General features: G+C 38.0%; 2 protein-coding genes across 2 annotated transcripts; one reads left to right on the forward strand and one right to left on the reverse strand.

Moving 5' to 3' along the window:
• Positions 1–1,604: 1,604 nt before the first annotated feature.
• On the forward strand, positions 1,605–15,871 carry LOC121255441 (probable UDP-N-acetylglucosamine--peptide N-acetylglucosaminyltransferase SEC). Its single transcript, XM_041155768.1, has 28 exons — positions 1,605–1,962; positions 3,000–3,145; positions 3,269–3,367; positions 3,458–3,508; positions 5,702–5,818; positions 5,900–5,956; positions 6,820–6,939; positions 7,691–7,753; positions 7,848–7,926; positions 10,302–10,411; positions 10,533–10,586; positions 10,688–10,755; positions 10,873–10,975; positions 11,079–11,281; positions 11,381–11,477; positions 12,108–12,179; positions 12,299–12,375; positions 12,544–12,660; positions 12,757–12,841; positions 12,934–13,101; positions 13,360–13,470; positions 13,553–13,639; positions 13,725–13,852; positions 13,949–14,031; positions 14,135–14,240; positions 14,434–14,580; positions 15,144–15,264; positions 15,551–15,871. Exons 1-28 carry the CDS (start codon positions 1,791–1,793, stop codon positions 15,659–15,661), a joined length of 2,952 nt encoding a protein of 983 aa, XP_041011702.1. The 5' UTR covers positions 1,605–1,790; the 3' UTR covers positions 15,662–15,871.
• An 8,372-nt stretch (positions 15,872–24,243) lies between these two features.
• Positions 24,244–25,114, reverse strand: LOC121237774 (cysteine proteinase inhibitor B-like). Its single transcript, XM_041134684.1, has one exon. It carries the CDS (start codon positions 24,878–24,880, stop codon positions 24,479–24,481), a length of 402 nt encoding a protein of 133 aa, XP_040990618.1. The 5' UTR covers positions 24,881–25,114; the 3' UTR covers positions 24,244–24,478.
• Between the last annotated feature and the right edge of the window lie 2,885 nt (positions 25,115–27,999).

The raw sequence follows: 27,999 nt of genomic DNA on the forward strand, positions 1-27,999 counted from the left end.
GTCATAAAATATAAAATCTGCATATATCTCCAAGGAGGATGATGGAGTGCGATGGTTTGGATGGTGTGCCTCGTAAGTCGGTCTGAAGGGGTCTCCTGATCTATAAGGGGTGCGCCGATTTAGAGGTCGTGCACCAATATGGAGTCCACACGTTGTGCAGCGGTTAGGGGTGGGTGCAAAGGTTTGGAGGCCAGCTGCAAGTTGTGTTTTCCGAAGAGATAGACGACGAGTTTTTATTTTCATTTTACTACCCCATGATGCTGATCATGAATCTTCTATATGGATTGCTGAGGTGTCATGCAATTATTGGAGGGCGCTAAACCCACGAGATCAATTGCTCCATTCTAAAGAATTTTTGATAAAATTTATATAGACCAATCAATCCATTTTGTGGCCCGGGGGGGGGGGGGGAGGGGGGAGCGGGGGTTCCTTCCTAAGGGTGTAAAATTTAACATTTTACACCAAAAAAGGGGACCGGACCTGGCCGAACCAGTGGAACCGGTCCAGAACCTATTTTTGTAACTCCAAAACCAGCCGATATCTGTCTAATTCTGATTCTATACTTTTTTACGACCGGATTGGACCAGTTCACTGTATTATATATTTTAAATTAATTTTTTAATATTATATATAATATTTTTTATAAAATATTATATAAAATATATAATTCTTATATATAATTATCATTTATAACATAATATATATATTAATAATATTTTATGGCCTAATAAATTCTCAACATATTCTTTTTAATAAATACATAATATATTAGTAATACTAATATACATTAGTATATTAATTACATTTCATTTTAATTAATTAGTATATTAATATACTAATATAAATATATATTAGTATATTAATTATATTTTATACCCTAATATTAATATTATTAAATTAAAAAATCAGACCTAACTAAATCGAAATTAATAAAATTAAAAATATCGATTTAGAATGGTAACCAATACGTAATGAATTTTTAAAAGTATAATTGGTTACACCGCTTCCTTACGTATCAAGGAGTAGAAGAAAGACTTGTCATGGGTAACGTGATGTTTTGAATATATGGGGCATTTTTTCACCTCTGAATATTGACTTGAATGGATACCGTGTGATTTTGACCCATAAATAGTGGAAATTCCGTCCGTGTGGGATCTGGCAATCTGCAGATCGGACGTAGATCCTTTACCCACGATAGAATGCTAAGACCATAGTGCTCTTCAACCAAACATCCTCGTCACCAACCATCTCCTTCCATGTATTTTTTACCACGTGTCGGGTAGCCGCGTGCGCTTTTTATCGAACACGGCGGAGTCTAAACTGCTTTTTCCATACAACTTCATCTAAAGCCCACAAACGACCTCCCACGCAGGACAGCTACAGACATTAGTACTCAAAATACCTATAATACCCCTGAAGTTTCGACGTGGAATATAAGTTGGTACGATATAATTGCATATTGGTTCATAAATATGCATGGAATGTTCGTACTGGAATATAACTTGGAATAGTAGTGAGGGAGAGGGGGAGAGAGAGAGAGAGAGGGACAGCTAGACGGACAAGAAGGGATTCTTATAAACTCTCTTGAACTCTTATTAAAAAAAAAAAGAAAAAAAAAAAAAAAACTCTCTTCAAACTTCAGGGAAGAGAAAAAAAAGGGCTCAGAGAGAAGAAAATTTTCTCGAGAAAAAAAAACCCTCCTCCTTTTACTTCGCGAGAAAATCTTCGTTGCATTGACGGTCCCGTGACGCATTTCGGTCAGATTTTCTTCTGATCCAAACATCGCTACAATGCTCTCGCTACAGGGCGATCCACTGCACCCCCACCACCATCATCCACCGCTCCAATTAGCGCCGTACAGCTCGGACCTCCGCGATGAGTCGTTGGCTGCTGCCGCTTCTTCTTCTTCCTCTTCTTCTGTCTCCAATCTCAAGCGCTCTCAGGCCTTGAACTCTCATGAAGGTTTTTTATTTGTTTTTTGTCTTTTTGCGGAATTCTCATTTGGATTTTTGATGCGTGATTTTATAGATTTAGGGTTTGAATGCAAGCTTTTTGCTTATATCTTGGAGTCTTTCTAGTCCTTTTTTTTCCAAAATTTCATATTAGGGATTTTTTCTCCCTGTATATTCTATTTTATAGTTTGATCTTTGTTTCTGTTTGTCCGGGAAGATTTTTCCTGGGAAAAACTTCATTGAAAGAAGTGTTTTCCTCAATAAGCATACGGGACAGCGATCTTGATTTTGATTTGTTACTCTTGACGTTTGGAAAAACCGGTGGTTCAAGAGCTTGATTTGTTTGATTAATTCCCTCGTTCCTAGCGGAATCCTTTATCCCAATTTGTGTTTGGGGTTTATTTTTTGGAAGGAGCGGGCCACCGCAAAACTGAATCGTTCCTCGCACTGATATTGGCCCTATTTTAATGTTGAATTTAAATCCCAGGAGCTTCCTCGTTATAGTAGTGATTCTCTATGGAGAAGATCTGGATTGATTTGAGTTTACATTCAATCCAATAAAACGTTTCATAAAATTTTAAGGTCTGTATTTACTCAATTCTATATGTAGAATAGAGGCTCAAAGTATGCACTCAACTCGAATTGAGTCAACTGGGTCTCAACCGCAATCAATTGGAGAAATAGAGAGCCTCTACAGGGCTACACTCTGGGAAGATCTAGCAAAACTTCTGAAATCTTTGGATATTTTCACTCTGGCCACTATTACTGAAGAAGGGCACTCCCTTTGGGCTTTGGACATTCTAAAAGAGCACCTTCCATTATGGGAATAAAAGAGCAATCCTAATAGATTGGTCTTTATAGATCCCAGTTGTGGGTCATGGTTTTTGTGACCATCATGTGTATCTGAGGAATGTATTGATCGTTTTCATGTGGCTTCTTCTGTTTTCTCCAAGGCCACCCCACACCATAATCCTCTTAATGGCACTGACATACATATATTTTGAGTTATAGTGATTTTTAGAACTTTGGTTTTGAATTGTGCTGCAGTTGATGAAGGCATGCTCATGGCCCTTGCTCACCAGATGTACAAAGCTGGAAATTTTAAGCAGGCATTAGAACACAGCAATGCTGTTTATGAGCGAAACCCACAGCGGACTGATAATCTTCTTCTATTGGGTGCAATCCATTATCAGGTTGTATAGTTATTACTCCTTCAGTGTTCGAGATCACACTGTGTTTATCTTGCAAATAAAATGGGAGGGAGGGGGTATTAACGATTTTTTTTTCTCCACCTAATGAATGTCTTTTTTTTTTAGTTGCATGATTTTGATATGTGCATTGCAAAAAATGAAGAAGCACTTCGACTTGACCCCCGTTTTGCTGAGTGCTATGGAAATATGGCAAATGCTTGGAAGGTACATTCTAGGCAACTTAGATGGTTGTCAATCTTCAAGTGTTCACCTAGGAGGGTCTAATGGATGATATTTATGTTTTTTCTATAACAGGAGAAAGGAAATATTGACTTCGCCATCCGCTACTATCTGATTGCTATTGAGGTTTGTGACAAGTTTGTTTTTTTTTTTTTGTAAGTAAATAAGTATTATTAATGAACAAATAGGCATAGCCCAGTACAAATACAGAAAGTATGCCCTATCTAAGTAGGCGCAATAGAGACAAGAAAATCATGTAGATCCATGCTATCAAAATCAATAGCAGTGGCCCAAATACATAGAGTTCTAATAAAAAAAAACTTTTAGTTCCTCTAGCGATCTCTCCTTGTCTTCAAAAGTCCGTTCATCGCGCTCCTGCCACAAACACCACATGACACATATGGGGACCATATTCCACACAGCTTTAATCTGTTGAATGCCTCTTAGATTTATCCAACTGGCCAGAATTGCCACCACTGTCTCGGGCATCACCCAAGCCAAGTCTAGTCTACCAAACACTTCATTTCATAACACCCTAGCCGTCTCACAATGTAAAAGGAGGTGGTCCACTGATTCGCCCCCTTTCCTACACATACAACACCGGTCTGCGATAATCACCCCCCGTTTCCTCCAATTGTCGGTTGTGAGGATTTTGACAACTTTAAATCTGTCAATCTAGTTTCCCAGCATTTAAATCTCTTCCTTACTCTTGAACGAGTGCAGGACTGGGATTTTTTAAAATATTTTTATTTGTCTTTCTCCTGCGATTTTTTAACCATCAATTCCTTGGGATATAATCTTTCTCAAACATTGAAATTAGTACAAATGTAGTGATTGACATCATTATATCCCTCAGTTGTAATTCAAATTTAGGTTCAAAATCATAACTTTAATATGTTTGGACCCATGTCGCTAAGTATCATTGATCTAATTATTTTGTTTTACCATTTATTCTTTAAATATTGATCATCTTTTGAAAGACTGGAAATCTTCTTTTTTTTTTTTTTTTTTTTCAATAATCATTCTTATCAAAATCACAGAGAGGTGCATGACATCAAGCTACTCTAGGAAAGTAGAAAAGCGTGATTTTTTGTTACTGTCTAAACAATGAGGGATTTAAGCATAAAGTCATTTAACTCCAACATCATCCTCTCCCAATCTCATTGATCTGATAAGCATTGGAAATGAAGTTGTTTTCTTTGCTCTTTAATCTTATTTACACTCTCAATTTTGAAGAGGTAAGGATAAAATCTATTAGCTCTCATCCGGCAGAAGGTTTTTTTTTGGTAAGCAAAAGAAATTTTATGAGTATGATAACAGGCATAACCCAAGTACATTGGAAGTATACAAGATAATGCTTCTAATTAGGATCTAGAAATATATACAAGGAAATAATGGAAACTGGAACCAAAAGGCGGAAGTTTAAGGTCGATCCTTTAGCTCTCTCTGGCTCTTCACTTCCTTTGAAGAGTATTAGGAGAAATAAGGCCCCTTTGAGAGTAACTTTTTGGTATAGATGACAGGTTTAGCCTTTAGGAAAGATATTATCACTGGATAACTTAGAGCCATAACCACATCATTGGGATGGAATGATTTTGGTTCAGCATTTATCTCTTGCTTCACTGTGAAGTGGCTAGGGATTTATGGATCTTGGTTTCAAATTTTCGGCTCTTAGTGTGTGTTGTTTCTCAGCCCAAAAGGTGGCCTGTTTTGTTTCATTTCTGTCACTGAAAATCTGTAAATTCAGTTTGCTGGCATATAAAGTCTATTTTGACACAGAAACCTCTGTGCTTACTGCTAATGGCACATCATTTTTCCCTTTCTCCCCTACCTGCTTTGCTTGCTGGAAGGGCATCCAAGGCTGTCCCCAGGTGGCAGCAGCATGGAAGATGAGCCTGTTGTGTATTATGCGGTGTATTTGGATGGACAGGAATGTGCGGTGCTTTGAAGATAGGGAGCGAACAATGGCGGAGCTTCAGGATTTTTTTCTACACACTTTACTCCTATGGTTTTCAGCCATTGTCCTTAATGGAAACAATGTGCATGATTCCTTATCTTTAACCTAGCGCTTTTAGAATGTATTTAGGCATTTTCTTCTATATACTCCCTGTGTACATGGGCTATGCCTATTTTCATTCATATCAATGAAACTTACTTCTTACTTATCAAAAAAAAGAAATTCCCTTTCACCCCGCTTTAGTATGATTTCCAGCCTTTTTGGAATATGCTAGTTCATTACTCATGTATATTGAATTCTTAAGCTCATCAGGGATCTTTATCCTGAGTTGATCCTCCTTTGGGTTAAATTTTGATTTGCAGCTTCGACCCAATTTTGCTGACGCATGGTCAAACTTAGCAAGTGCATACATGCGTAAGGGAAGATTCAATGAGGCAGCCCAATGTTGTCGTCAGGCTCTTGCATTAAATCCTCGTTTGGTAGGGTTGATCACAGTTTGAAATCTATTCTGAACCACTAGATTCCTTGGGATTAGTTGGAAATCTTTGTTATTGGTGCAGGTTGATGCTCACAGTAACCTTGGGAATTTGATGAAAGCTCAAGGTTTAGTGCAAGAGGTGGGAATTTGAGAGATTATTTATTTATTCTCCTCTCTCTCTCTCTCTCTCTCTCTCTCTAAACTAATATGTTTGGTGCAGCTTAATTGGTGTACTAGAATTGTGTATGATGTTCTGAACAATGCATATATATATAATTTATTATTGAGTATCCTACAAGGAGAAAGAGAAGAAAGGTGTTCCTGTCTGAATAGTTTGGTATTTTTAACAAAGAAACCACGAAACGACATGCGTCTTATCTTTAAAATGATTTTTGAATTTCGAACCAATTTGACTTTGGAAGCATTAGTAGCACAAGGGAGACTATTTGATCATCATGATCATCATCAATTATTGTTATTATTATTTTTTTCCTGTCTGTGGCTATGTGAGATTTAGGGGATGTTTGGATCATTTCCATCTCATCTCATCATATCCCATCTCATTTTCTTCCCAGACATCAGTCAAATACAAACACTTTCAAACTAATCATTATAACTATTTTAAACTAATCATTACAACTTTTCTAAAATCTCAAACAAAAAATAAAAAATAATTCAACTTTTTCAAATCCTAAAACAAAAATAATATTAAAAAATTATATTCTAACAATATTTTAACTTTATAATATTTTTATTCAACTTTTTCTCTCTTTTCCCAAAATCCCATAAAACATCATAACTCAAACCATTTCACTACTATTCACAAATCATTTCACTACTATTCATAGATTTCTCATCTCATCTCATTCCCAAGCATCCCCTTAGTTGTTTCATTTGTTATTGGGTTGCTGGAGAACAAACAAGGTTATTGTTGTAGATGGACAAATTGTTTAATCTTTTAGCATATAGTACCTACCTTTGAGAATGTTTGTCTTTGTGTAGGCATACAACTGCTACGTTGAGGCTCTTCAAATCCAACCAAATTTTGCAATTGCATGGTCCAATCTTGCTGGCCTTTTCATGGAAGCTGGTGATCTTAACAAGGCACTTCAATATTATAAGGTAAGTAATTAGGATTTCTTTATGTTATGCTTGGTTTGTATGCTTGGTGTGTGGGTTTATGTGTGTTTATGTGCTTGTGCATGCATACAAGCGTGCATATTTGTGTGAGTTATGGCACATGAAGTTGCATGTACCATGTCAAGGCTTAATCGTTGTTGGTGAAGCACTCAATGCACGCACAAATGCTGGCTAGAGCCTAGGCAAGCAAATAATGTATAATAACAAAATATTTAAAAATATTTTTTTAAATACAATAAAAAAGATAGTAATATAATAGTTGTTAACTCAATTTGTTAAGAGTATTATGCAACATGACAATAAAGTGATCAACTATCACATATAATTTAATCATAGCATTTTATATTATTCTCTTGTGCTTTACAAAATATACAAAATGATAATATTTGATAGCCATTATTAATATGAAGTACATGGTTGAATTAAAATATACCCAAAAGGCTATGACCAGAAAAGCACAAAAATTGTAGGTATTGACTGCTTTTACTATGTAGTCCTAAAGTATATAATCATTCTCATCCCTAGTCATAGGACCATCATCATTGATAGGCATATATCTGCAAGTGTACGTATATATGCATGCAAATAAGTTATAGATGTGTATGTATTTTATAATTCTATGCATGTATGAATGCATAGGAATTCGTTTTGGATTCTCTCACTGAATGGGATAGTTCCTCTTGATTTGGCTTGCTTATTTAGCTCATTGGTGCCTTTTTTTCCCCATTTCCAGGAAGCTTTAAAGCTCAAACCAACATTTTCTGATGCCTACCTTAATCTTGGAAACGTGTACAAGGTAAGCTAATTGTATTATGCTAATAAGGTCGGGTATCTGAAAATGCTCGGTCAGGTATTCGGAGAAAACAAGATATTTCTTTTGCCTTTTCCAGGCTCTGGGAATGCCTCAAGAGGCAATAGGATGTTATCAGCGTGCTCTTCAGGTGCGGCCAGACTATGTTGTGGCCTATGGTGAGTGTTTTCAATGTGTATCTAGGTGTTCTTTTGTATACCTCCTGTGTACACGGGCTATGCCCATTTCACTTTTATCAATAAAATTTATCTCTTATAAAAAAAATGGTGAGTGTTTTCAAATATTTTGCATGTCTGTATGCGTACTTCTGGGTTTCTCACTGTGCAGTTATGCTTTATGCCTTGGCACAGGAAAGCAATTATTATTATTATTATTATTATTATTATTAATATTTTATTTTGCAATTTATAGCTGCCCAATGTGAGATTCTGTGGTAGGTTGTGGTTGTAGACAAAAGTGGATGCAGGAATTTTCCTGGCAGCAATAAATTAGGGTTTTCAAGGTTGGTTATTCATCTTCGATGAAGAAAAAGCAGGGTTGGTTATTCTTAAAAGCTTTGAGAAAACATCTAGGGTTAAGAGTTTGAAAGTGTATGCGATGGAATTGAAAGGAAGGAAACAAAGTCTCTTATGTTGGTCCTAGGGCATGAATGCTGCGCATGACTAGTAAAGTGAATAGCCATCAATAAAAAGAGAAGAAAGAAAGAAAGCAGTCTAGGCATACACGCCTGCCATAAATCAAAAGTCTCACTTTTTACTATTTAACTCTGAATGCAGAGAAAAAAAACAAAATGCTATTTAATGTGGAATTATTTTTGTGCAATGTCTCACTCATATTCTTCGGATCTTAGCTTCTGCCGATCAGACTAGAACTCCTACTTAAACTAATAAAAGAACCCCTGATTATACTTGAACAAAGCCCACAAATGAAAGCCTGTGAGCTAAATAAGACTCATCTTTTAACAAAAGAGAAATGATAGTTGCAGTCATGAATGCCTAAGCGTTGTGCAATCACTTGGAAAAAAATGAATAAATATGGGACCCACATGAAAAAATAATAATTTTTTAATAGTAGACTCCATTCTTTTACAAAGCGACTGCACGACGTTTATGCACTCCACGACTGCATGTAGTATTACTCTTATCAAGAAGTGCAAGGCTCATATGTGTGGCCCACAGTTAGCATTTACAAAATTACTAGAATATTTATCGACTCTGCTATCAAATTATTTTTCAAGTTAGCTTTAGGGGCTTCACAAATCTTTTTCTTGAATTTCATGCTGTTTGGACTTCATGTATACGTTTGGATTTCTCTTGGAACTCTCTCTTTTCAGCCATAGCTACTGATTCTGTTGGAAAGACACCATGATAATTGTAATATTCTTATCTAGCATCAGAAAAGCTACTTGGAATGATGACATAATAGCTACTTGGAATGATAATTGTGATATTCTTATCTAGCATTAGAATAGCTACATGTGAACACTGACAGCATTGGTCGTTCTCTCTTTTTGTTGGGTGCAAGAGGGAATGATTTCTAAACTTGCATAAACATATGACAATGGGATGTTTGACCTGATGTTGAAAAAAGGAAATTAAGGAATTAATTGTAGAAGACAACCGGCTGTTTTTTTTTTTATTTATTTAAGTAATTTGAATATTATGTGGAGGACAATTGGCATTCATGCGAGATGTTTGCTGCTTTTACAAATTCAAGTACCACTTATCAAATAACAAGAACAAAGAGTCACTATGATTGTTACTTAAAAAACCTCAACTGCTACTGAAAACAATGACTGAAGAGGTGCCTGGGGAGACTGAAGAAACTTGTAATAAAAATTATTAATAATATACTTGTCCTAACCCTTGGGGTGGGTTGGAAAATCGGAATTTGTATCAGTTGTTGGAAGAAAGTTGAGTGAGAAACTTCTTGTTAGGACTTTGGCTCTGAGGCCAAAAACTGAGAAGGGACTGTATTTTTTGAATGCATAGGTGCCTTACCTAATTATGGGTGCTGGGTTACGGTTTTAGAGAAGACTGGATGCTGGAAATTTTCTGGCAGCAACAGATTAGAGTTTTTGAGGAGGTTTGGAAGGGTTAGTAGATGTCAAGAAGGTTGAGGAAAAAATCTAGGGTTAAGGTTTCTAAAAGATGGTTTGGTTACTGTTCAGATGTGGTGGATTAACTTCCATATGCAAGGTTATAGGATTTAAACTGCTAGCGTTTAGTGATTCTTTTGGGTTAATCTTTTCTTACTGATATAGTGATAGATAAAGTTGGATCCTTAGCAAAGTACTTTTCTTTGATTGGAGATGTCCTAATGAACAGCATGGGAGGACCATTATTGTATATCATGTTTTTCCAAGCTGCCAATATATTTTGTTCCAAAGGGTTCACGATGTCTATCATTTAGAGCTGTATATCTGGTTATTTTGTTCTGTGAAAGAATTTTACGAATAGAAATTTAAGTTGTTGCATTTACATGACTTATTTCATTATTTCTAATGATTATTCCAATTAAATACATGGGGCAGGAAATTTGGCTAGTTTATATTACGAGCAAGGCAACCTAGAATTGGCGATTTTCCATTATAAGCGAGCCATTTCTCTTGATTCAGAATTCTTGGAGGCATACAATAACTTGGTTTGTCATCTTGTTTCGTTCCTTATGCTGGTTCATTTGCAGGGAATTGATATTTTGTACTTCCAAATTTCTCTCTTAATTACGATTATTTTTTTTTTTTTTTTTTTTGTGTTATCTAAAGGGCAATGCTTTGAAGGATTCTGGAAGAATTGAAGAAGCAATTCAGTGCTACCATGTAGGTTCATGCTATTCATCCTTTCTGCTTTGCTTTTTGCTAGTTGCATTTCATGCCTACCCTAGTTTGATTTCTCACCATACTTCTGTTGTTTTCTGAAGCAATGTCTTGCCCTACAAGTTAACCATCCACAAGCGCTCACTAACCTTGGGAACATATACATGGAATGGTATCTTTCGCATATATGTTTCTGAATTCTGATTATGAATTTCAGGTTTGTAGTAGTTATTTGTGAGACATGGCAAGCATGTAAACTGTCCTAATGGACGACTTTCTGATGATGTAGGAATATGCTGAGTGCTGCTGCTTCATGTTATAAGGCTACACTGTCTGTAACAACAGGACTTTCTGCTCCTTTCAATAATTTGGCAATAATATATAAACAGCAGGTAGCGGCATCTCTTCTCTCTCTCTGTGCGGAAAACTATGTTCTCCAGCGTCTGTATTTGGATAGTCATTATCCTTGTTATACCTGTTTCTTCTGAAGCACAGGGTAATTATGCGGATGCTATTTCTTGCTACAATGAAGTCCTCCGGATTGATCCTTTGGCTGCGGATGGACTTGTCAATCGTGGAAACACATACAAGGAGATTGGAAGAGTTAATGAAGCCGTTCAAGACTACATACGGGCCATTAACATCAGGCCTACGATGGCTGAGGCTCATGCAAATCTAGCTTCAGCTTACAAGGACAGGTGCATATTAAACAAGCTTTGAAGATATTTTATTGAATACGGAATCATCCTTTGACGTACATCTTAATTACTTAAATTTCTGATTTTGACACTTTACAGTGGACACGTTGAAGCTGCTATAAGAAGCTACAAGCAAGCACTAATACTACGCCCTGAATTCCCAGAAGCAACTTGTAACCTTCTTCACACACTACAGGTATATATTGTTGAGATGCTAGATTGCAAAGTTATTTTTAGTTGGAATGTTAGACGTTGCGGGTGCAACATGCCCAAAGGGATGGGATTTTTCCTTGCAACCTGTCATTGACATGGCATATCTTAAGGGAGTTAGTTACTTCATATTTTTTTATTTTTCCATTTTCTCTTCCGCTATTTTGGGTTTTTTTTTTTTTTTTTGGGTTGGGGGGGGGGGGGGTGTTGTTAATCTTTAAGTGTGTGGTATCACTGCTCAGGATCTTCAGAATGTTACCAACTTACCATATTTCAATGTATAATTATTTGGAGATTTATACATTGATTTTTTCTGTTTATAACACCCATAAAATTCTTTGTTTTAAGTGTATGATGAGGTACAAAAGAGAAATATTGAAGTGTGTTTATTTTTCCGTTGGGAGGATCTTAAATGGTTATACTGTCTACTGGGCTTTGAAATCTCCGTTTTGATATATATTTTAGTTTTAATATATTATTAAAATTCATTTGTGGTATATAAGATACTGAGCAGCCCCGAATATTAGTAGATCAAATAAATGGTTAAAAAATATTAAAAAAAGTGCATGAAATGCCTTATAAAGGGTTGGCTTATGGTAATTTCTGTATTTTGCAGTGCGTTTGTGACTGGGAGGACCGGGAGAGCAAATTTATTGAAGTTGAAGGGATACTCAGGAAACAAATAAAGGTTCACTGTCAATCTGTGCGCCTTTTTTCCTTTTCTATTATTTCCGATGTACCATTTTTTCCTTAAGTTGATTTATCTGCCAGAATTAAAATACTGATTGTTTAAACCTTTTTCTCCAGATGTCAGTTATTCCAAGCGTGCAGCCTTTCCATGCAATAGCGTATCCCATTGATCCAATGCTTGCCCTGGAAATCAGGTAAATTCGATGGTGCTTTTGGATTTTGTATAGAATGTTTCTTTAGTTAATGATTACTATCATGGTTATTGGGTGTCCATACCCAGAGAATACACTTTCGTATTTTCTTTTAAGAAAAAAAAAAGGTTTGGTTTGCTATATGTCGATCGTCTTGTTTCTCCCTTGTAGCCGTAAATATGCTGCACACTGCTCCATCATTGCATCCCGCTATTCACTTCCTCCCTTCAACTTTCCTGCACCCTTGCCCATAAAGAATGAAGGCAGGATTGGACGCTTACGAGTTGGGTATGTTTTGAGATATACCCCTCTCTCTCTCTCTCTCTCTCTCTCTCTCTCTCTCTCTCCCCAATGATCTTATTTGTTGATCCCTGGGCTTTTCAGATATGTGAGTAGTGACTTTGGTAACCACCCTCTTTCTCACCTCATGGGATCTGTATTTGGCATGCATGACAGAGAAAATGTTGAGGTTCGCAAGTTTCTAATTTTCCGCTTTAACCTTTTCAGTTCTTCCCCCCTCTTTTCGTTTTTGTTTTCATCCTTAATATGTTTATGTTTCAGGTGTTCTGTTATGCATTAAGTCCAAATGATGGCACTGAATGGAGACAGCGTATTCAGTCAGAAGCAGAGCACTTCATAGATGTGTCATCCATGTCATCTGATATGATTGCCAGGCTGATTAATGAGGATAAAATACAAATCCTTGTCAATCTTAATGGCTATACTAAGGTATCAATTCTTGATATTTGATGATTATTTCAATAAATAGTTTAAAGTCAATTGATTAGGAAGGACAGTTTCTTTAAGCCTGTTTCCTTTGGTAGATATGGAACTGCTTTTTTTACCATGGAAATTTGGCTCATCATTTTCTGTACAACCTCGTTTCCGATTAATTTTTCTGAACCAATTTTGCATGTGTTCTTTCTTTCTTTAATTGTCCGACTCTATTCCTCTCTCTATTCCGGAGTTTTATGTTTAATTTTGCAGGGGGCAAGGAATGAAATATTTGCAATGCAGCCTGCTCCTATTCAGATTTCTTACATGGGATTCCCTGGAACCACAGGGGCAAGTTATATTCATTATTTGGTCACTGATGAGGTTGGACGCTTGAATTTTTAATCTACCTTCAGACTTAACTTCTTTTTGTTTATAATCTGACTTGGTTGCATCTCCCTTGCAGTTTGTATCCCCTTCTCGTTTTTCTCACATCTATTCAGAAAAGCTTGTCCACCTTCCTCATTGTTACTTTGTAAATGATTATAAGCAGGTCAGTCGTAATTACTTCTTGTCTCTGTATATCATTTTTTTTTATCCATAGTATATTTTCAATTCTTTTGTGTTGCATTTGTTAGAAAAATTGTGATGTATTGGACCCAAAATGCCAACCAAAGAGATCAGATTATGGCTTACCAGAAGACAAGTTTATCTTTGCATGTTTCAATCAGCTTTACAAGATGGATCCTGACATTTTCAATGCATGGTAATTTTTTATGGATTTTTTTTTTCTTTTTTGTAAATGAAATATTGCTCCTAAAGTTAGGAACACACTCAATTATCTTTGTTTCGGCCAACGTAGGTGCAATATTCTTAAACGTGTCCCCAATAGTGCACTTTGGCTTCTCAGATTCCCAGCTGGTGGCGAACTCAAACTTCGCACCTGTATGTTTTGTGTTTATCTTCATATCTAGAAATTGTATGGCCATGAATGCAAAAATGCCAGCAATACATTCACTCTGATTTTTTAACTTGTGTTGTACATTAGATGCTACGCAACGTGGTGTGCAACCAGATCAGATTATTTTCACAGATGTTGCCATGAAAAATGAGCATATTAGACGCAGTTCTTTAGCAGATTTGTTCCTTGACACGTATGGATTCTATAAACTGCCCTTTTCTCTCTATTAGGCAAATTTACCTTTTTTTTCATTTCTCCCTCTCCCTCTCCCTCTCCCTCTCCCTCTCCCCCACTTTTTTTCAATCTTTTGTTTTTGTTACCTTTAATGGGCAATCAGATTTATGAGACCCAGCTGATGGCAATTATATTTGGACTTTGTTGTGTAGACCATTATGCAATGCGCATACGACAGGCACTGATATTCTATGGGCTGGTCTTCCTATGGTGACCCTTCCCCTTGAGAAAATGGCTACCAGAGTTGCTGGTTCCCTGTGTCTGGCCACTGGTGTTGGAGAGGAGATGATTGTTAGCAGGTAGGTAATCATGTGCATATCCTTCTTTCATTTTGTCTTTCTTTTTTCCAATAAATAATAAAGTGAGTTCCCCTTGCGAGTGTAGTCTCCATAACTGCTGAGGTTGAGAATTGGGTTTATTTACTTTCTCTCCTCCACAAGCTTTCTTTGTTTGGGGAAAAAGGGGTGTGGGGTGTTCGCTGGAGCTTTTTATTCATTGTGTGCCAGTAAAAAGGTGAAATTGTGGCTACTTATGTCTACAATGGTAGTAAATGGTTTGAAATATAAAAGAAGGCATTCAAAAAGAGGTGCTGTTTTACAAAGCTGATTTTCTTTTCTGGTATGTGATTTACTTGCATGTTACATGGTACTTCCATTTTACGGTAGATGGGCTGGGACTGGCAATGCCACCCGTGATGCTTGGGAATGAGAATATCAAATATCATTTTTACCCCCTCCTTTCTACCAAAAGGGGAAAAGAACAGAACCTAACAGAGAACATTTGGGCTTCCTCTATGCATCTTAGTTTTTCTTAATTCATTTACTTACTAGTTTCCTTTTTCCCCTCCAAAATGCCCAAACAGTATGAAAGAATATGAAGAGAGGGCCGTCTCGCTTGCATTGAATCGCTCGAAGCTCCAAGATCTTACCAACAGACTCAAAGCAGTCCGTTTGACTTGCCCTCTCTTTGACACAGCACGCTGGGTGAGTCCATTATTTTGTATTCTACTGAAGTTTCATGCATTCCTTGGGCCATGAACCCATTGACCAAATGCACAGAGACGACCAAAAGGCCATTTGCAAGAATAAAAACTCATTTTAGTATTTGTATTACCAAGTACAAGGACCAGATCACCACCTTGTAACATGTTTTTAGCTGCTGAAAAACCTCATTGTTTGCTTACATTAATCTTATTAGTATTATCCTTGAGGTATTGGTACTATTAAGCAGTTGGTTAATGCAATTTTTTTTTTTTAACGGAAAATTCAGGTACGGAATCTTGAGCGAGCCTATTTCAAGATGTGGAATCTGTACTGCTCTGGCCAGCATCCTCAACCATTTAAAGTAACCGAGAATGATATGGAATTTCCAAGTGAGTGATAGATAGGAGCCAGGGTTGGGGGAGACGGGATTGTACATAAAAAAAAAAAAAGAAGAAGAAGAAGAAGCAGAGAGTGCTACTATCGTTATTCATCATCTAGCTTACTGTTACTTATAAAAAAAAATCATCTAGTTTTCTGTTGGTTGGTTGTCCAGGAGATGGTCACTCTCTGCTATTACCAATGGATCAGTGTGTTTTTTGTTCTGCTAGTTTTTACGCCCTTACCAAGTGATGTTCACTCTCCCTATTTGTGACCAATGGAGCGCATGGTAGCTCATGTTCGAACATTGTGTTCGTGTCGTGTTCAGTCATGAGTATTCGCCTGATATAGACCGACTCAGATTCAAACCTATTAACATGATCTATATAAATAATTAATGTGTCACTCGGATTCAACCTGTTAACATGAACTATATAAATAATGAATTACAGAATACGACTGCATATAAGATCTTTTAATAATAAACTTGAGTGGAATATTGATCCAAATACAATCTGTTTTAATTCATTTAATATAAATAGAATGAGTATGATTCGTATGTATATTATAATACAAGAATAAGTATATGATTAAATTTATGATAAAGTATTTAATGATTAATATTCAAACCATTGATACATAAGAAAATAATTTCTAGAATTTTCAAATCACATGATAGTTATAATCTCCAAATTAATATTACATACAATTTTTAAGATAAATATGAAATTAAAAAACATTATTATGTCCCAATAGCGAAGTGATAATCAATTTTTATGTTGTTAAAAATAGAATTTATTTAGTTAATACCAGTTAATCGGGAGTTTGGTGGGTTTAAGTCGTAATTGTCGATTTATTAATCTTTATTTTATCAAATCAACCCGTGTTGATCGTAATTCGTTCATATCAAATCCTATCTCCAGTTATTGTTTCACCAAAAATGCTAGAAAGCACGCCGGTCATGAGGCACGAAACACACACCACCATGTCATGAATAATGAAATGTCCATTTGCCCTTACTTGAATGATGAATCCTTTGCTTTCTTTTTGCGCCACCAGAGACCATCTCATTTCTCTGCATTTCGTTCTCTCTCTATCGCAGAACGCAGCGCGATACCAGATGCGGAAAGGAGCCGAAAGCAACTCGACGGAACTGTTCTGAAACTCATACAGTTGGCCTATGTAGAAGGATCCACAAATCTAAATTCTTGTTGACAAATTCCAGCTCAAGTTTCCCCAAGTTTCCCACTTATGCTACCAACCTTTTTTTTTTTTGCAAGTCTGGTGCCTTTTGAATTCATGCTCAGACCTAGCTCCTATCAATTACAAATTACAGACAACATCCAATATGAAAATAAATACGTGATAACAAATTGTTTTAATTTCACACAAACAGTAACGGCAATTGTTGGACACCCCGCTTCGTAAATGCCAGTATCAGGGTCTGTTTCTTTTTTGTTTTAATTGCTTTTAACCTTTAGGGAGTTGTTTGATTTCATGAGCATGCGGATCATGGTTTTAGAATTCTTATTGCTATTCTAATTTTTCGAAAGTTATTTTTTTGTAAAGTGTTTCTATGGTTTGTTGTACCGTGTTCATCTAGCATTTTTGGTTTTGAAATAGTTTTGTTAATTTGAGGAGTAATGATTCTATTGTTGATGTCATGTTTCGCGGGCTTGGGCAACAATGGTTGATGTTGTAAAAATCGCACAACAGGCTAGAGGCAGAATTCATTCCCTGCCCACTGAGTTGACTGGGTGTCATTTTGGTATTGTTTGGAGTCCCCAGCAGTGTTCCGTTATAGCTGTACGGTGGCGACGCATACGTCCATGACAGCGAATGGAAAATAAGTGCAAGGAAAGTAAAGAAAGATAGACACCGAGATTTACGTGGTTTGTCAACAAGTCAACATCCATGGGGGTTTGGGGAGGGGAGTCTCCACTATAATATATTTGTTTACAATCATTCATGGTTCCTCATATCTCACTGTACAAAGATTGCTAGTGGTTTGTTGGCTGAGTATATTCTTCTTGAAGTTTGCTTTAGGTTGAAGAAGAAGTTGAAGATATTATCCAGAGCGTTGAAGTTGTCTGGGCATCCCCTTTTATATGCTCATTCTCCTGCAATTGTTGGTAGTTGCGTGTCTGACCCTTCAATGCACATGCCAGCCTGCCATGAGATGGCTGGTCTCCCTTGCGTGTGTAAGTTTCCATTCTCTTCCTATTTTCCTTCTGACCCTTTTGTCACCTACTTGCTCCATGTCCTTTCCTGGCCCCCACTTTTATCCCTTTATCTTATTTGTCTTCTTGCCCTATTGGTGGGCTGGGCCCAACTATGGGCTATGATATTTTATCTCTCCACAGAAGTCCGCAATTCTTAAGGGCAACTTTTTCTAACAAAAAGCCCTAGAGAATCTTTAAGATAAAATTTACAACATAGGTTGTCAACAAGAAAACAAAATAATCTGCTTGTATTAGTAATAATGCCTCTTAGGGTGAATTTAGGCGGGAGGTGTATTTGACCGCTTATGATGCAAGTGAAGAGCTCGCATGTGGCGGGAGATGTACTCGACCGCGGAGCTCGTATGTGGCGAGAGATGTACTCGATCGTGTATGACGGGAGCGTTGAGCTCGTATGTGGCAGGAGATGTTCTCAATCGCGTATGGTGCGAGCGCTAAGCTCGTATGTGGCAGGAGATGTTCTCAATCACGTATGACGGGAGCGCTGAGCTCATATGTAGCAGGAGATGTTTTGAATCGCGTATGGAGCGAGCACTGAGCTCGTATGTGGCGGGAGATGTACTCGACTGTGTATAGCACGAGCGTAGAGCTTGTAAGTGGCGGGAGGTGTACTCGACCACATATGGCGCGAGCACAGAGCTCGTATGTGGCGGGAAGTGTACTCAACCGCGTATAATGCGAGTGCTGAGATCGTATGTGGCGGGAGATGTACTCGACCGTGTATGGCGCGAACACGGAGCTTGTATGTGGCACGAGGTGTACTTGACTGCTTATGCTGCGAGCGCTGAGCTCGTATGTGGCAGGAGATGTACTCGATCGCGTATGGTGCTAGCGCGGAGCTCGTCTGTGGCAGGAGGCTGGCTCTACAGCATTAGTTTGATGCCTTTGTTTTCATTTTTTTTTTTTTGTTAGTGTTGGAGTTTGTATGAAGTAACCCACTCAAAGCAGTCAGAGGGCCTATTGACCCCCTGGGTCCACTTTAGGCAATTGCCGAGCCTGTCGGCTCACTCCTGAAGGTAACCCACTGGCAGTGGTTATAGCTTGAGCGTGACACTCAACGTGAGTCTTGGGACTCGAATTGTCTTGGACGCGAGGCATTGGCAAGGGCTCAGGAAGCTCTAGCCCGGCCTCCGGCTCGTGAGTCTAGGGATTCGATCGGCGAGTCTAGAGATTTGGCTTTACCCCACTGCAAGTCTAAGGACTCCACTTCATGGTTAGTCTAGAGACTCAGCTTTATTGAGCGGGGGGTCGGCGAGTCTAGGGACTTGGCCTTACCCCACAATGAGTCTAGGCCAAGTTCGTGCTGAATTGCTCTGTCGGAGCACGGGGCCACGTGGCCTGTATTCTAAACCACAGGAAGTAGTTTTGTTAATAGAAACAAAATTCACGTAAGTTTTGAGAAAGATAAACCATTGGGAGTGCCCTCTAGGGAGAGCCCGCAAGGATAATTTGAGTCTTGCCCGAGTACCTTTGGTGACTGGTCCAAACCAAGTCTTGTCGAGTCCAAGCCGTGAGGAGTCCATACACATGGTGCTTTATCGAGTTGCATTTCTCTTTTGTTTTGCCGTTTTTACTTCTGTTTCCTTTCATTCCCTTTGTAGCCAGTCAAGTGACTGGACTTTTACCCCGCGAAGGTCAAGCTTTATGATTAATAAAATAATTTTTTGTACCTGGCTGTATGGTCTCTGCTTTCTCCTTGCGTTTTATTTGGCTGCTTTTCCTTCCATTTCCCTTCATTTCCTTAACTTTTCTTGACGGCCCTTTGACTTGCATCTCTCGGGGGCTCTAGTCCTTTGCCGACACCTTGTGGCTAGTTAAGGTATTGGGTTTGTACCCCGAGAAGGCCAGGTTGTATGATTAATAAAATAATATTGTGTACCTGGTTGTATGTTCTCTGCTTTCTCCTTGCGTTTTATTTGGCTGCTTTTCCTTTTGTTTCCCTTAATTTCCTTGGCTTTTCTTGATGACCCTTTGACTTGCGTCTCCCGAGGGCTCTGGTCCTTTGCCAACACCTTGTGGCCATTCAAGGGACTGAGCTTGTACCCTGTGAAGGCCGGCAAGTCCAATCTAGGGACTGGTTTGTATTTCGACTGGCTGTATTTTAAGGCAAAGCCCGGGGTCTCTGGTCCTTAGCCAATGCATCGCAGGCAACAACCTAGCACGAAGGTCGGCAAGTCAAGATACCTATGTTCCGAATGGCTAGTGAATGGGCAAAGCTCAGGGATCTGGTCCTTAGTCAATACTTCGTGGCCAATCAAGAGACTAAGCTTGTACCCCGCGAAGGCCGGTAAGTCCAATCTAGGGACTGGCTCGTGTTCCAACTGGCTGTTGTTCAGGGCAAAGCCCGGGAGCTCTGGTCCTTAGCCAATGTATCGCAAGCAGCAACTTGGCGCGAGGGTCAACAAGTCAAGGGACTTGTGTTCCGATTGGCTAGTATATGGGCAGAGCTCAGGGCTCCGATCCTTAGCCAATACCTCGTGGCCAATCAAGAGACTGGTCTTGTACCTCGCGAAGGTCGACAAGTCCAATCTAGGTACTGGTTTATGTTCTAACTGGTTGTTGTTCTGGGTAGAGCCTAGGGGTCCTGGTTCTTAGCCAATGCATTACAGACATCAATCTCGTGGCCAGTCAAGAGACTGGGCTTGTACCCCGCGAAGGCCAGCAAGGCCAATCCAGAGACTGGCTTGTGATCCGACTAGCTGTTGTTTAAAGCAGAGTTCGAGGGCTCTGGTCTTTAGCCAATGCCTCGTGGCAATCAGGAGATTGGGCTTGTATCTAGAAGGTCGGGCAGTCCTTGACCTTTCTCGCCTGTTGAATTGTTTCGATGGAGCCATATTGGGATGCTCGTGCGGTGCCCAGATGACCCATATTACCGGCGTTTGCCGTTCCGAGCCACATGAAATAATTTTGTTAGTAGAAATAGAATTCACATAAATTCTGAGAGATACAAACTGGAGAGTTTTAGCCACTATAGTCGTTCTTCTTTGCTTGATTGAGAATTGTCCGCAATTGTCTATCGCTTCTCCTTTGTTTGCTTCTCTTCCCTTCTCTCTCCTTTCTTTTTTCTTTCTTTTCTTTCTTTTATTTTTATTTTTATTTTTTATTTTCAAGAATCCATGAGCACAATTACATGGGACATGCAGGTTCAACTCAACGTGGGGTCCGACAAGTCTCGTGCAACGAAGGAGCGTTCCGAGCCCTGCAAGCAAGTCCTGCCCGTGCTCTACAAATGGGACATTGTTTGAGCCCTGTTCCCTGGTGTCCGAGTCTCATGCAAGCTGTGTCTGAGCACTGTGTAGGGGCGTCCAAGTTCTGTGTAGTTGAAGTCGAAGCTGAGAAGGGTTCACAGGTTTGCTCCCGTGCAGCAAGTGGTCTAGTCCAAACCGAGGAGAGTTTCCCGCGCAGGTGATTCCCAAGTCGACAAGGTGGCTCTTGAGCTGGTGACCATTGAGCAGGTTGTTCTCGAGTTGGTGAGGTGTCCTCCCATGCGGTGGTTCTATTCCTGAGCTGAGGAGAGTTCCCCGTGCAAGTGCTTACCGAGCTGAGGAGTCTGTGCATGTGCTTGCCTAGCTGAGGGACTCTGTGCATGTGGCTACCGAGCTGAGGGACTCTGTACATGGGAGAAGAGTCCAGAGCTAGTCGATTGGCAGAGGAGGAGCTACTGAGTCACATCCTGTTGAGGAGCTGCCGAGTGGCATTAAGCCATGGAAAGGGGGGTTGTGCCACGACGATCTCAGGCTGCGAAGCTTTCAAATGCTGGAAGGCCACGGTGGAAGACTAGTATTTTTGTCACTTATGTGGCATTTCGTTGGAGCTGTTGCCCCCGAGGGGGAGGGGGGCTGCTGGAGATGCACCTACAGAGACAAATGAGGCTAACCCTCTCTCCCGCCGCATTGCAGCTGGGCCATGGCATGGTCTCCGTGCGCACGACGTGGTGTGCATGGGATGCATTGTTCATGACCCCTTGGTGGGGGTCATGGCTCTGGAGCCAAAGACCGCCGGCGGTCTGAGCAGTGATTGTCGGTGGGTCAATTGGGCTCGCAGCATGGCGTCGCGAGCTCTGGGCGTACATTGTTGTATCCCGTGCACTGTGAGTGCACGGTGGTCGTGTATGCATGCATGGCACTGTGCCCTTAAGTGCACAGTGCTTGTGTGCTTCTATGCATCAAAGTGCACAGTGTTCACTTGCTAGTATCTGGGCAGCATGATTTTTACGCGATCGATCTTTACTGGGCGCTTAATCTTTGCATAGTTCATTAGAGTGAACTGAGTGCAATGGTGAGGAGCGCGGTTCCTCACCCATTTTCTGCAAGAATATTTTTTGTAAATGTAAAAATTCAAAAAGCTAAGAATGAAGCTTCATTCATCATTCGGAATTTATTAAGTACATTGAAAAATCGTCCTTCTCCCACCTCTGTTGCATTCTTCTTCAATATTGTCGCAACCTGTTTGTCAACTCTTCCTTTCATTACTTCAAGTTGTTTTTCTTCACTTCGCGAGGCTTGAGATCGCGTTATTGCCAACATACGAAGGACACGCTATTTATGGGAAATAGAGATCCCACAGATGGCGTCATTGTTGATGTCGTGTTTTGCAGGCCTGAGCAACAACGGTTAATGCTGTAAAAATCACAAAACAAGCCGGAGGGAGAGAGAGATTCCTTCCCGGTCCACTGAGTTGATTGGGTGTTGTTTCGGTGTTGTTTGGAGTCCCCATTAGTGTTCCAATATGGCTGTACGATGGCGACGCATACGTCCATGACGGTGAATTGAAAATAAGTGCAGAAAAAGTAAAAAGAGATGAATACCGAGATTTACGTGGTTTGGCAATAGGCCTACATCCATGGGGGTTTGGGGAGGGGAGTCTCCACTATAATATATTTGTTTACAGTCATTCATGGTTCCTCATATCCCACTGTACAAAGATTGCTAGTGGTCTACTGGTTGAGTAAATTCTTCATGGAGTTTGCAGTAGGTTGAAAAAGAAGTTGAACATATCATCCAGAGTGTTGAAGTTGTCTGGGCATTCCCTTTTATACGTTCCTCCTCTTGCAACTGTTGGTAGTTTCGTGTCTGACCCTTCACTGCACATGCCAGCCTGCCATGAGGTGGCTGGTCTCTCTTGTGTGTGCCAGCTTCTTTTCTCTTCCTATTTTCCCTCTGACTCTTCTGTCACCTAGCTGCTCCATGTCCCTTTCTGTACCCCACTCTTATCCCTTTATCTTGTTTGTCTTCTTACCCTAGTGGTAGGCTAGGCCCAACTATGAGCTATGATATTTTATCCCTCCACATCCATACTAGAGCTCATGTTCTACCAAACGTTTTAGACGTATTTAATGAGATTTCATTTTTCTTCTTCAAGTATTATTATTTAGAATATAAATCAAGAAAAAATATAAAATGCAAAGAGAGAGAGAGAGAGAGAGAGAGAGAGGTGATTACCTTTCCTTTGGGCAATGGGCTTCTCAGTACAACGAGGAGGGCAGCGCAAATGGGTGATGGGCGCCTGCCTTTGAGCTATGGGTTTTTCAGAAAAAGAAAGATTCGTTAGGGAGGAGGGCAGTGGAATGTAGAGTGCTTTGTGTTTTACAGTTTTAACTTTTTTTTTTAACCCCACATAGAGCATTTATATTGGCTTTGCCAAATAGGAAAATTAGTTAAAATTTACATAATTAATGTCAAAAATACTGTACATTAGATTGGTTGAATCTAAAATAAGATGGACTTCTATTAAAATGGTTGACCAAAAATGGAAAACCATAATTGATTCACAAAACATTAAAATACTAATTTATCACTCCAAACAAACATTAACATATTAATTTCTCACTCCAAGTAAAAATACTATTTGGTTTGTAATTAATAAATTTAGATAAAATTTTAGATGAGTTTATCAAATATTTTTTGTTATTAGCATTAAATGACTTTTAAAAATATGATTTTTTTTAATATTCATTTAATTAGAATATAATTATTATTAATATTAAATTGGTAGAATTATAAAATGTGATGTAAATAAATTAAATAAAAAATTATTAATTTAATAATATTTTATTATTATATAAAGAGTGAATGACTAATCTAAAGATTGAATTTCTATTAATTTAAATAGAATAAAAAAATATAAAAAATGTAATATTTACTAAATCTTAAAGATGTATTCGACCAAAAAAATAAGAATGCTCTTATCCACGTGTGCATTTCCTGCGCCTCAGGGGGCTTTCTTGTAGTACACTGTAAATGAAAAAATTAATTGTGATTTATGGTACGAGGATGATGAAAAAATTTACTTACTAATATTCGCATGCAGCTGTCTGAGCCCTTTTGCAGAGCTCTTCGGATTTTCAGAATAAAAATTCATGTTTTTAATATCAACCGCCACCTTAGCCCTCGTTTATTATGCGTTTATTCATACTGACTTCCCGTGAAAAAAGATACATTAGTCACGCTCTCTCTCTCTATCTCACACGACACACACACAATCCAACAAAGAAATCACAAAAAAGAAAGGTCAGATAAAAACTACATCGCCAATACCCTTCCCGTAAAAGCATTAGCTAGGATGCAGTACCACTACTTTTGCCCAACCGTTCATGTTCATTCACTAGTACTGGACTTGGGGCGCCCAAAGTTGAGCAGCTTCTTGGAGTTAACCCAAGGCTTGACCACCACTGCAGACTCGAAAGTATTCGTCTCACCACCTTTCTGGGTGGCCGAGATCACCAGGTAGTACTTGATTCCTGATACTACCTGCCTCTGCGCCTCCACTACCTCCACAAACGTCAGCTCGCCTCCGTAGCCACCTTGCCTCAAGCTCCGGTTATATTCCTCCACCGAGAACTTCCCCAGATCCTGCACCTCCTCGTTCGTCTTCACGTCCCTTATCTTCATCCTCCCTCCCACTAATCTTCCTCGGGAACCGTACGTCGATACAAAGAGCACGGAGAAGAAGATGGTGAACGCTACAAACTTAGCCGCCGGTGATCTTATCAACGCCATCGATGAGGACTCCTTTGGTGACTAATGAACTAGAAATCCGCTTTCTTTTTCCCTAGAAAAGGAATTTGTTTCTTGTGTATGTTCCCTTTGTGTGTGTTGTGGACGGGAATGGAAAGGGTTGGGGGTATATATATAAAAGAGATAGAGAGAGAGGGAGGGTGTTTGGACACGTAAATTGAATGGAAACATAAGCGGCTCGCCGCGTATGTGAAACATGAGGGAAAACGACGAGAGACAGTGATGGGATTCTCTCTCTTGTGTCGCTCTATGTTTATCTGTTCTCGAACTTGTGTGCTGTAGGGGACTTCTTATCGTCTCGGGCTGCTGCCCCTGTGACTGTAGCTGATTGGGTTTTGTGTTGTACATTCTTGGCGATGGCGTGGAGGAAAACTGGCCGTACGTTACGTAATAATAGGGGAGGTGCCACATTGATGGCTCCATCTACATGGTGGCAAGCTGGCAAGTTGCCACCATCATCACCACCGCCACCTTTCAGAAACGGGGGCTCCGGGGTCAGCGTTTTTACACAATGGCAGAGACCTCACTCATGTGTGCAAAATTAAGGAAGAGGACAGCCAGCATAGCAAAGCACAGCACATGGGGGCTATGATTGGCCAGGCTTATCCGTAGTACGAGTCCCCTCTTCCAATCGATAGCTGTTCATGTTGGAGATATCACTCCGTTAATCTTCCCTTTATTTTACAAAATTTCTCGCTTAATTTCATCTCGTCTTATCATTATAATTTTTTTAAATTTTAAAATAAAATAAAATAAATAATTTAATTTTTTTAAATTTTAAAATAAAATAAAATAAATAATTTAATTTTTTTAAATTTTAAAATAAAAATAATATTTAAAAAATATTTTAATAATATTTGATTTAATTTTTAATTTTTATATTAATTTATCTCATCTAATCTCATCTGTAAAAACAAAAAAAGCCTAAACAACCAAATGAAACTCTCTAAATTTGGGTTGTGTTCTGCCAACTTCAAGTCCAAAGTGGTACGTACCCTTTTACTTTAAAAGAAAAAAAAACAATGTTTGAAATATAAGGTCATGAAGATCGAATCGAAGATATATATATATATATACTAGTAAAAAGAAACACGTGCATTGCACGTGTGCCCAAATGTGAAAAGAAGAAAAAATATTTAGGAAATCATATTTATGAAATTGGAGAATATGTAATACAAAAAAATAGGTTAATATACATATATATAATTATAAAATCTAATAGTTTATTTATATTTTAAGATTCACATTGATTATAAAAATAATTATATATATAATTTGTAGAATTTTTATAATCACAACGTATGATTTTGCACGAATATGTTAATAATTATAAAATGTTTTATTATACATAAAAAAGTGACTATTGAAGGTAATGCATTATCATCATAATTACAAATAAAAAGCAAGAATTATCTCATAATTACATATGAATTCCTTATAATTATACATTATAATAACTGGAAGTCTAAAAGAAAATTTCTGAAATAACTATTCTATTGTCCCAGGTATGTCATTCACAGATAATACATTAAGTTTGTTTTGGCGCAACTTCCCAAATTCGTTCATAGATGCACTCAAAACGATCGTCCATTCTTTATCTTGGATTTTATTTGTAATATTTTCTATGTACGAGTGATCCTCCTGTAATGAAAAAAACATATAAAAAAATAATTTCTTAAATTTGTTAAATGTGTTTGAAAATATAAATTTTACCTGCTCTATATGTTGTACAATATCTGTTGTTGTACAATCAAGAATTCGTTCAACTGTAGGTTCGAAGGCCACTACTGCGATCGAGCCACTGTCATCGAATACTTCCAAATAGACACGAGATCTATAAGTAATAAATAAGTTATTATTCCTTCGTATTACGAAATAATATATTACAATTGTAATGTAATAATTGTTAATTTTCAAATATCACGATAAATATTTACCTTGGCTGTGCGGTTGTTAGTTCTTTGCAATTATAGCATAAGAACTCTTCATCTTTCTCGTATCCAGTGGTTTTACTGCACTTTGCACATGATAAGTAAAAAAATGGTTGATGCAGATCAGATATTGTAAATTTCCCTCTAACCATAAATGTTGATCACTGCAAAAAAATTGGCAATTAAATGTATCAATAAACATGTAATAATATCATATTAATTGAAGATAATGAATAACCAATAATTTTAGTCAAAACATATGAATTTTTTCAAATTCATAACGCAAAAATGGCAAATTTTTTTCTTTTATTTTCATTTGATAAAAACTAACATTTAATTTCTATATTTCCAAAAATGATAAAAATAAACAATTGTATAGAAATTATTTTTATTGATCAAATAAAACGATAAATGTAAATTATACCGTCATTGCTGAAATAGATTCTAAGGCTTCCACAATTTCTGATATTTTCACTAATGGATCGGTAGAACTGCCTGAAGTTGATGCACTTGGCCTATCCAAATTTTTGGCAATTGTTTCTTCAAGTAATGAGTTGTTTTCTGTTGCCCTGGACAATTAAATTGATAAATAGAGTAAAACATTTAAATAATAACAAATATGTACTAAATATATAGGATAATATATTGGAAGATATTAATATATCGATAAAGGTTAATATAAAATCTATATTGCATTTAAATAAGAAGTATAATAAATTAATTTAGGCATATAATTTACCATGCACGCAATGAAATGGCAGATGCAAGAAAGGGCTCAATGGTGAACACACTCGTAGGTCGCGACGATAATGATAAGCCTACATTATAAACATATATAAATAAATATATAAATGCAAGATAAATAATTAATAAGGATGTTAATAGTAAGGAAAAATACCGTTATACGAAGAGACTCTGATTTTTGTTCCAAGGACAATTGGCTTTTCCATAATAATGTTACAAATTTCAGAGCATTCATCGTGAACAAATCTATTCCACATTGCCAAACGTAGAACCTTTACACTATAAAAGTTAAAATAATGTTAGATTCACAATAATAAAAATATTCTAAGGTATTAAAGTAGAAATATTTTTATCAATATAAAAAGATATATATTCATACCTTGAATCGATCACATATATGTCTTGCACCAATGATTTGCCATGGCT

The sequence above is a fragment of the Juglans microcarpa x Juglans regia genome, chromosome 1D (assembly GCF_004785595.1).
Source record: "Juglans microcarpa x Juglans regia isolate MS1-56 chromosome 1D, Jm3101_v1.0, whole genome shotgun sequence".
Taxonomy (NCBI): Eukaryota; Viridiplantae; Streptophyta; class Magnoliopsida; order Fagales; family Juglandaceae; genus Juglans; species Juglans microcarpa x Juglans regia.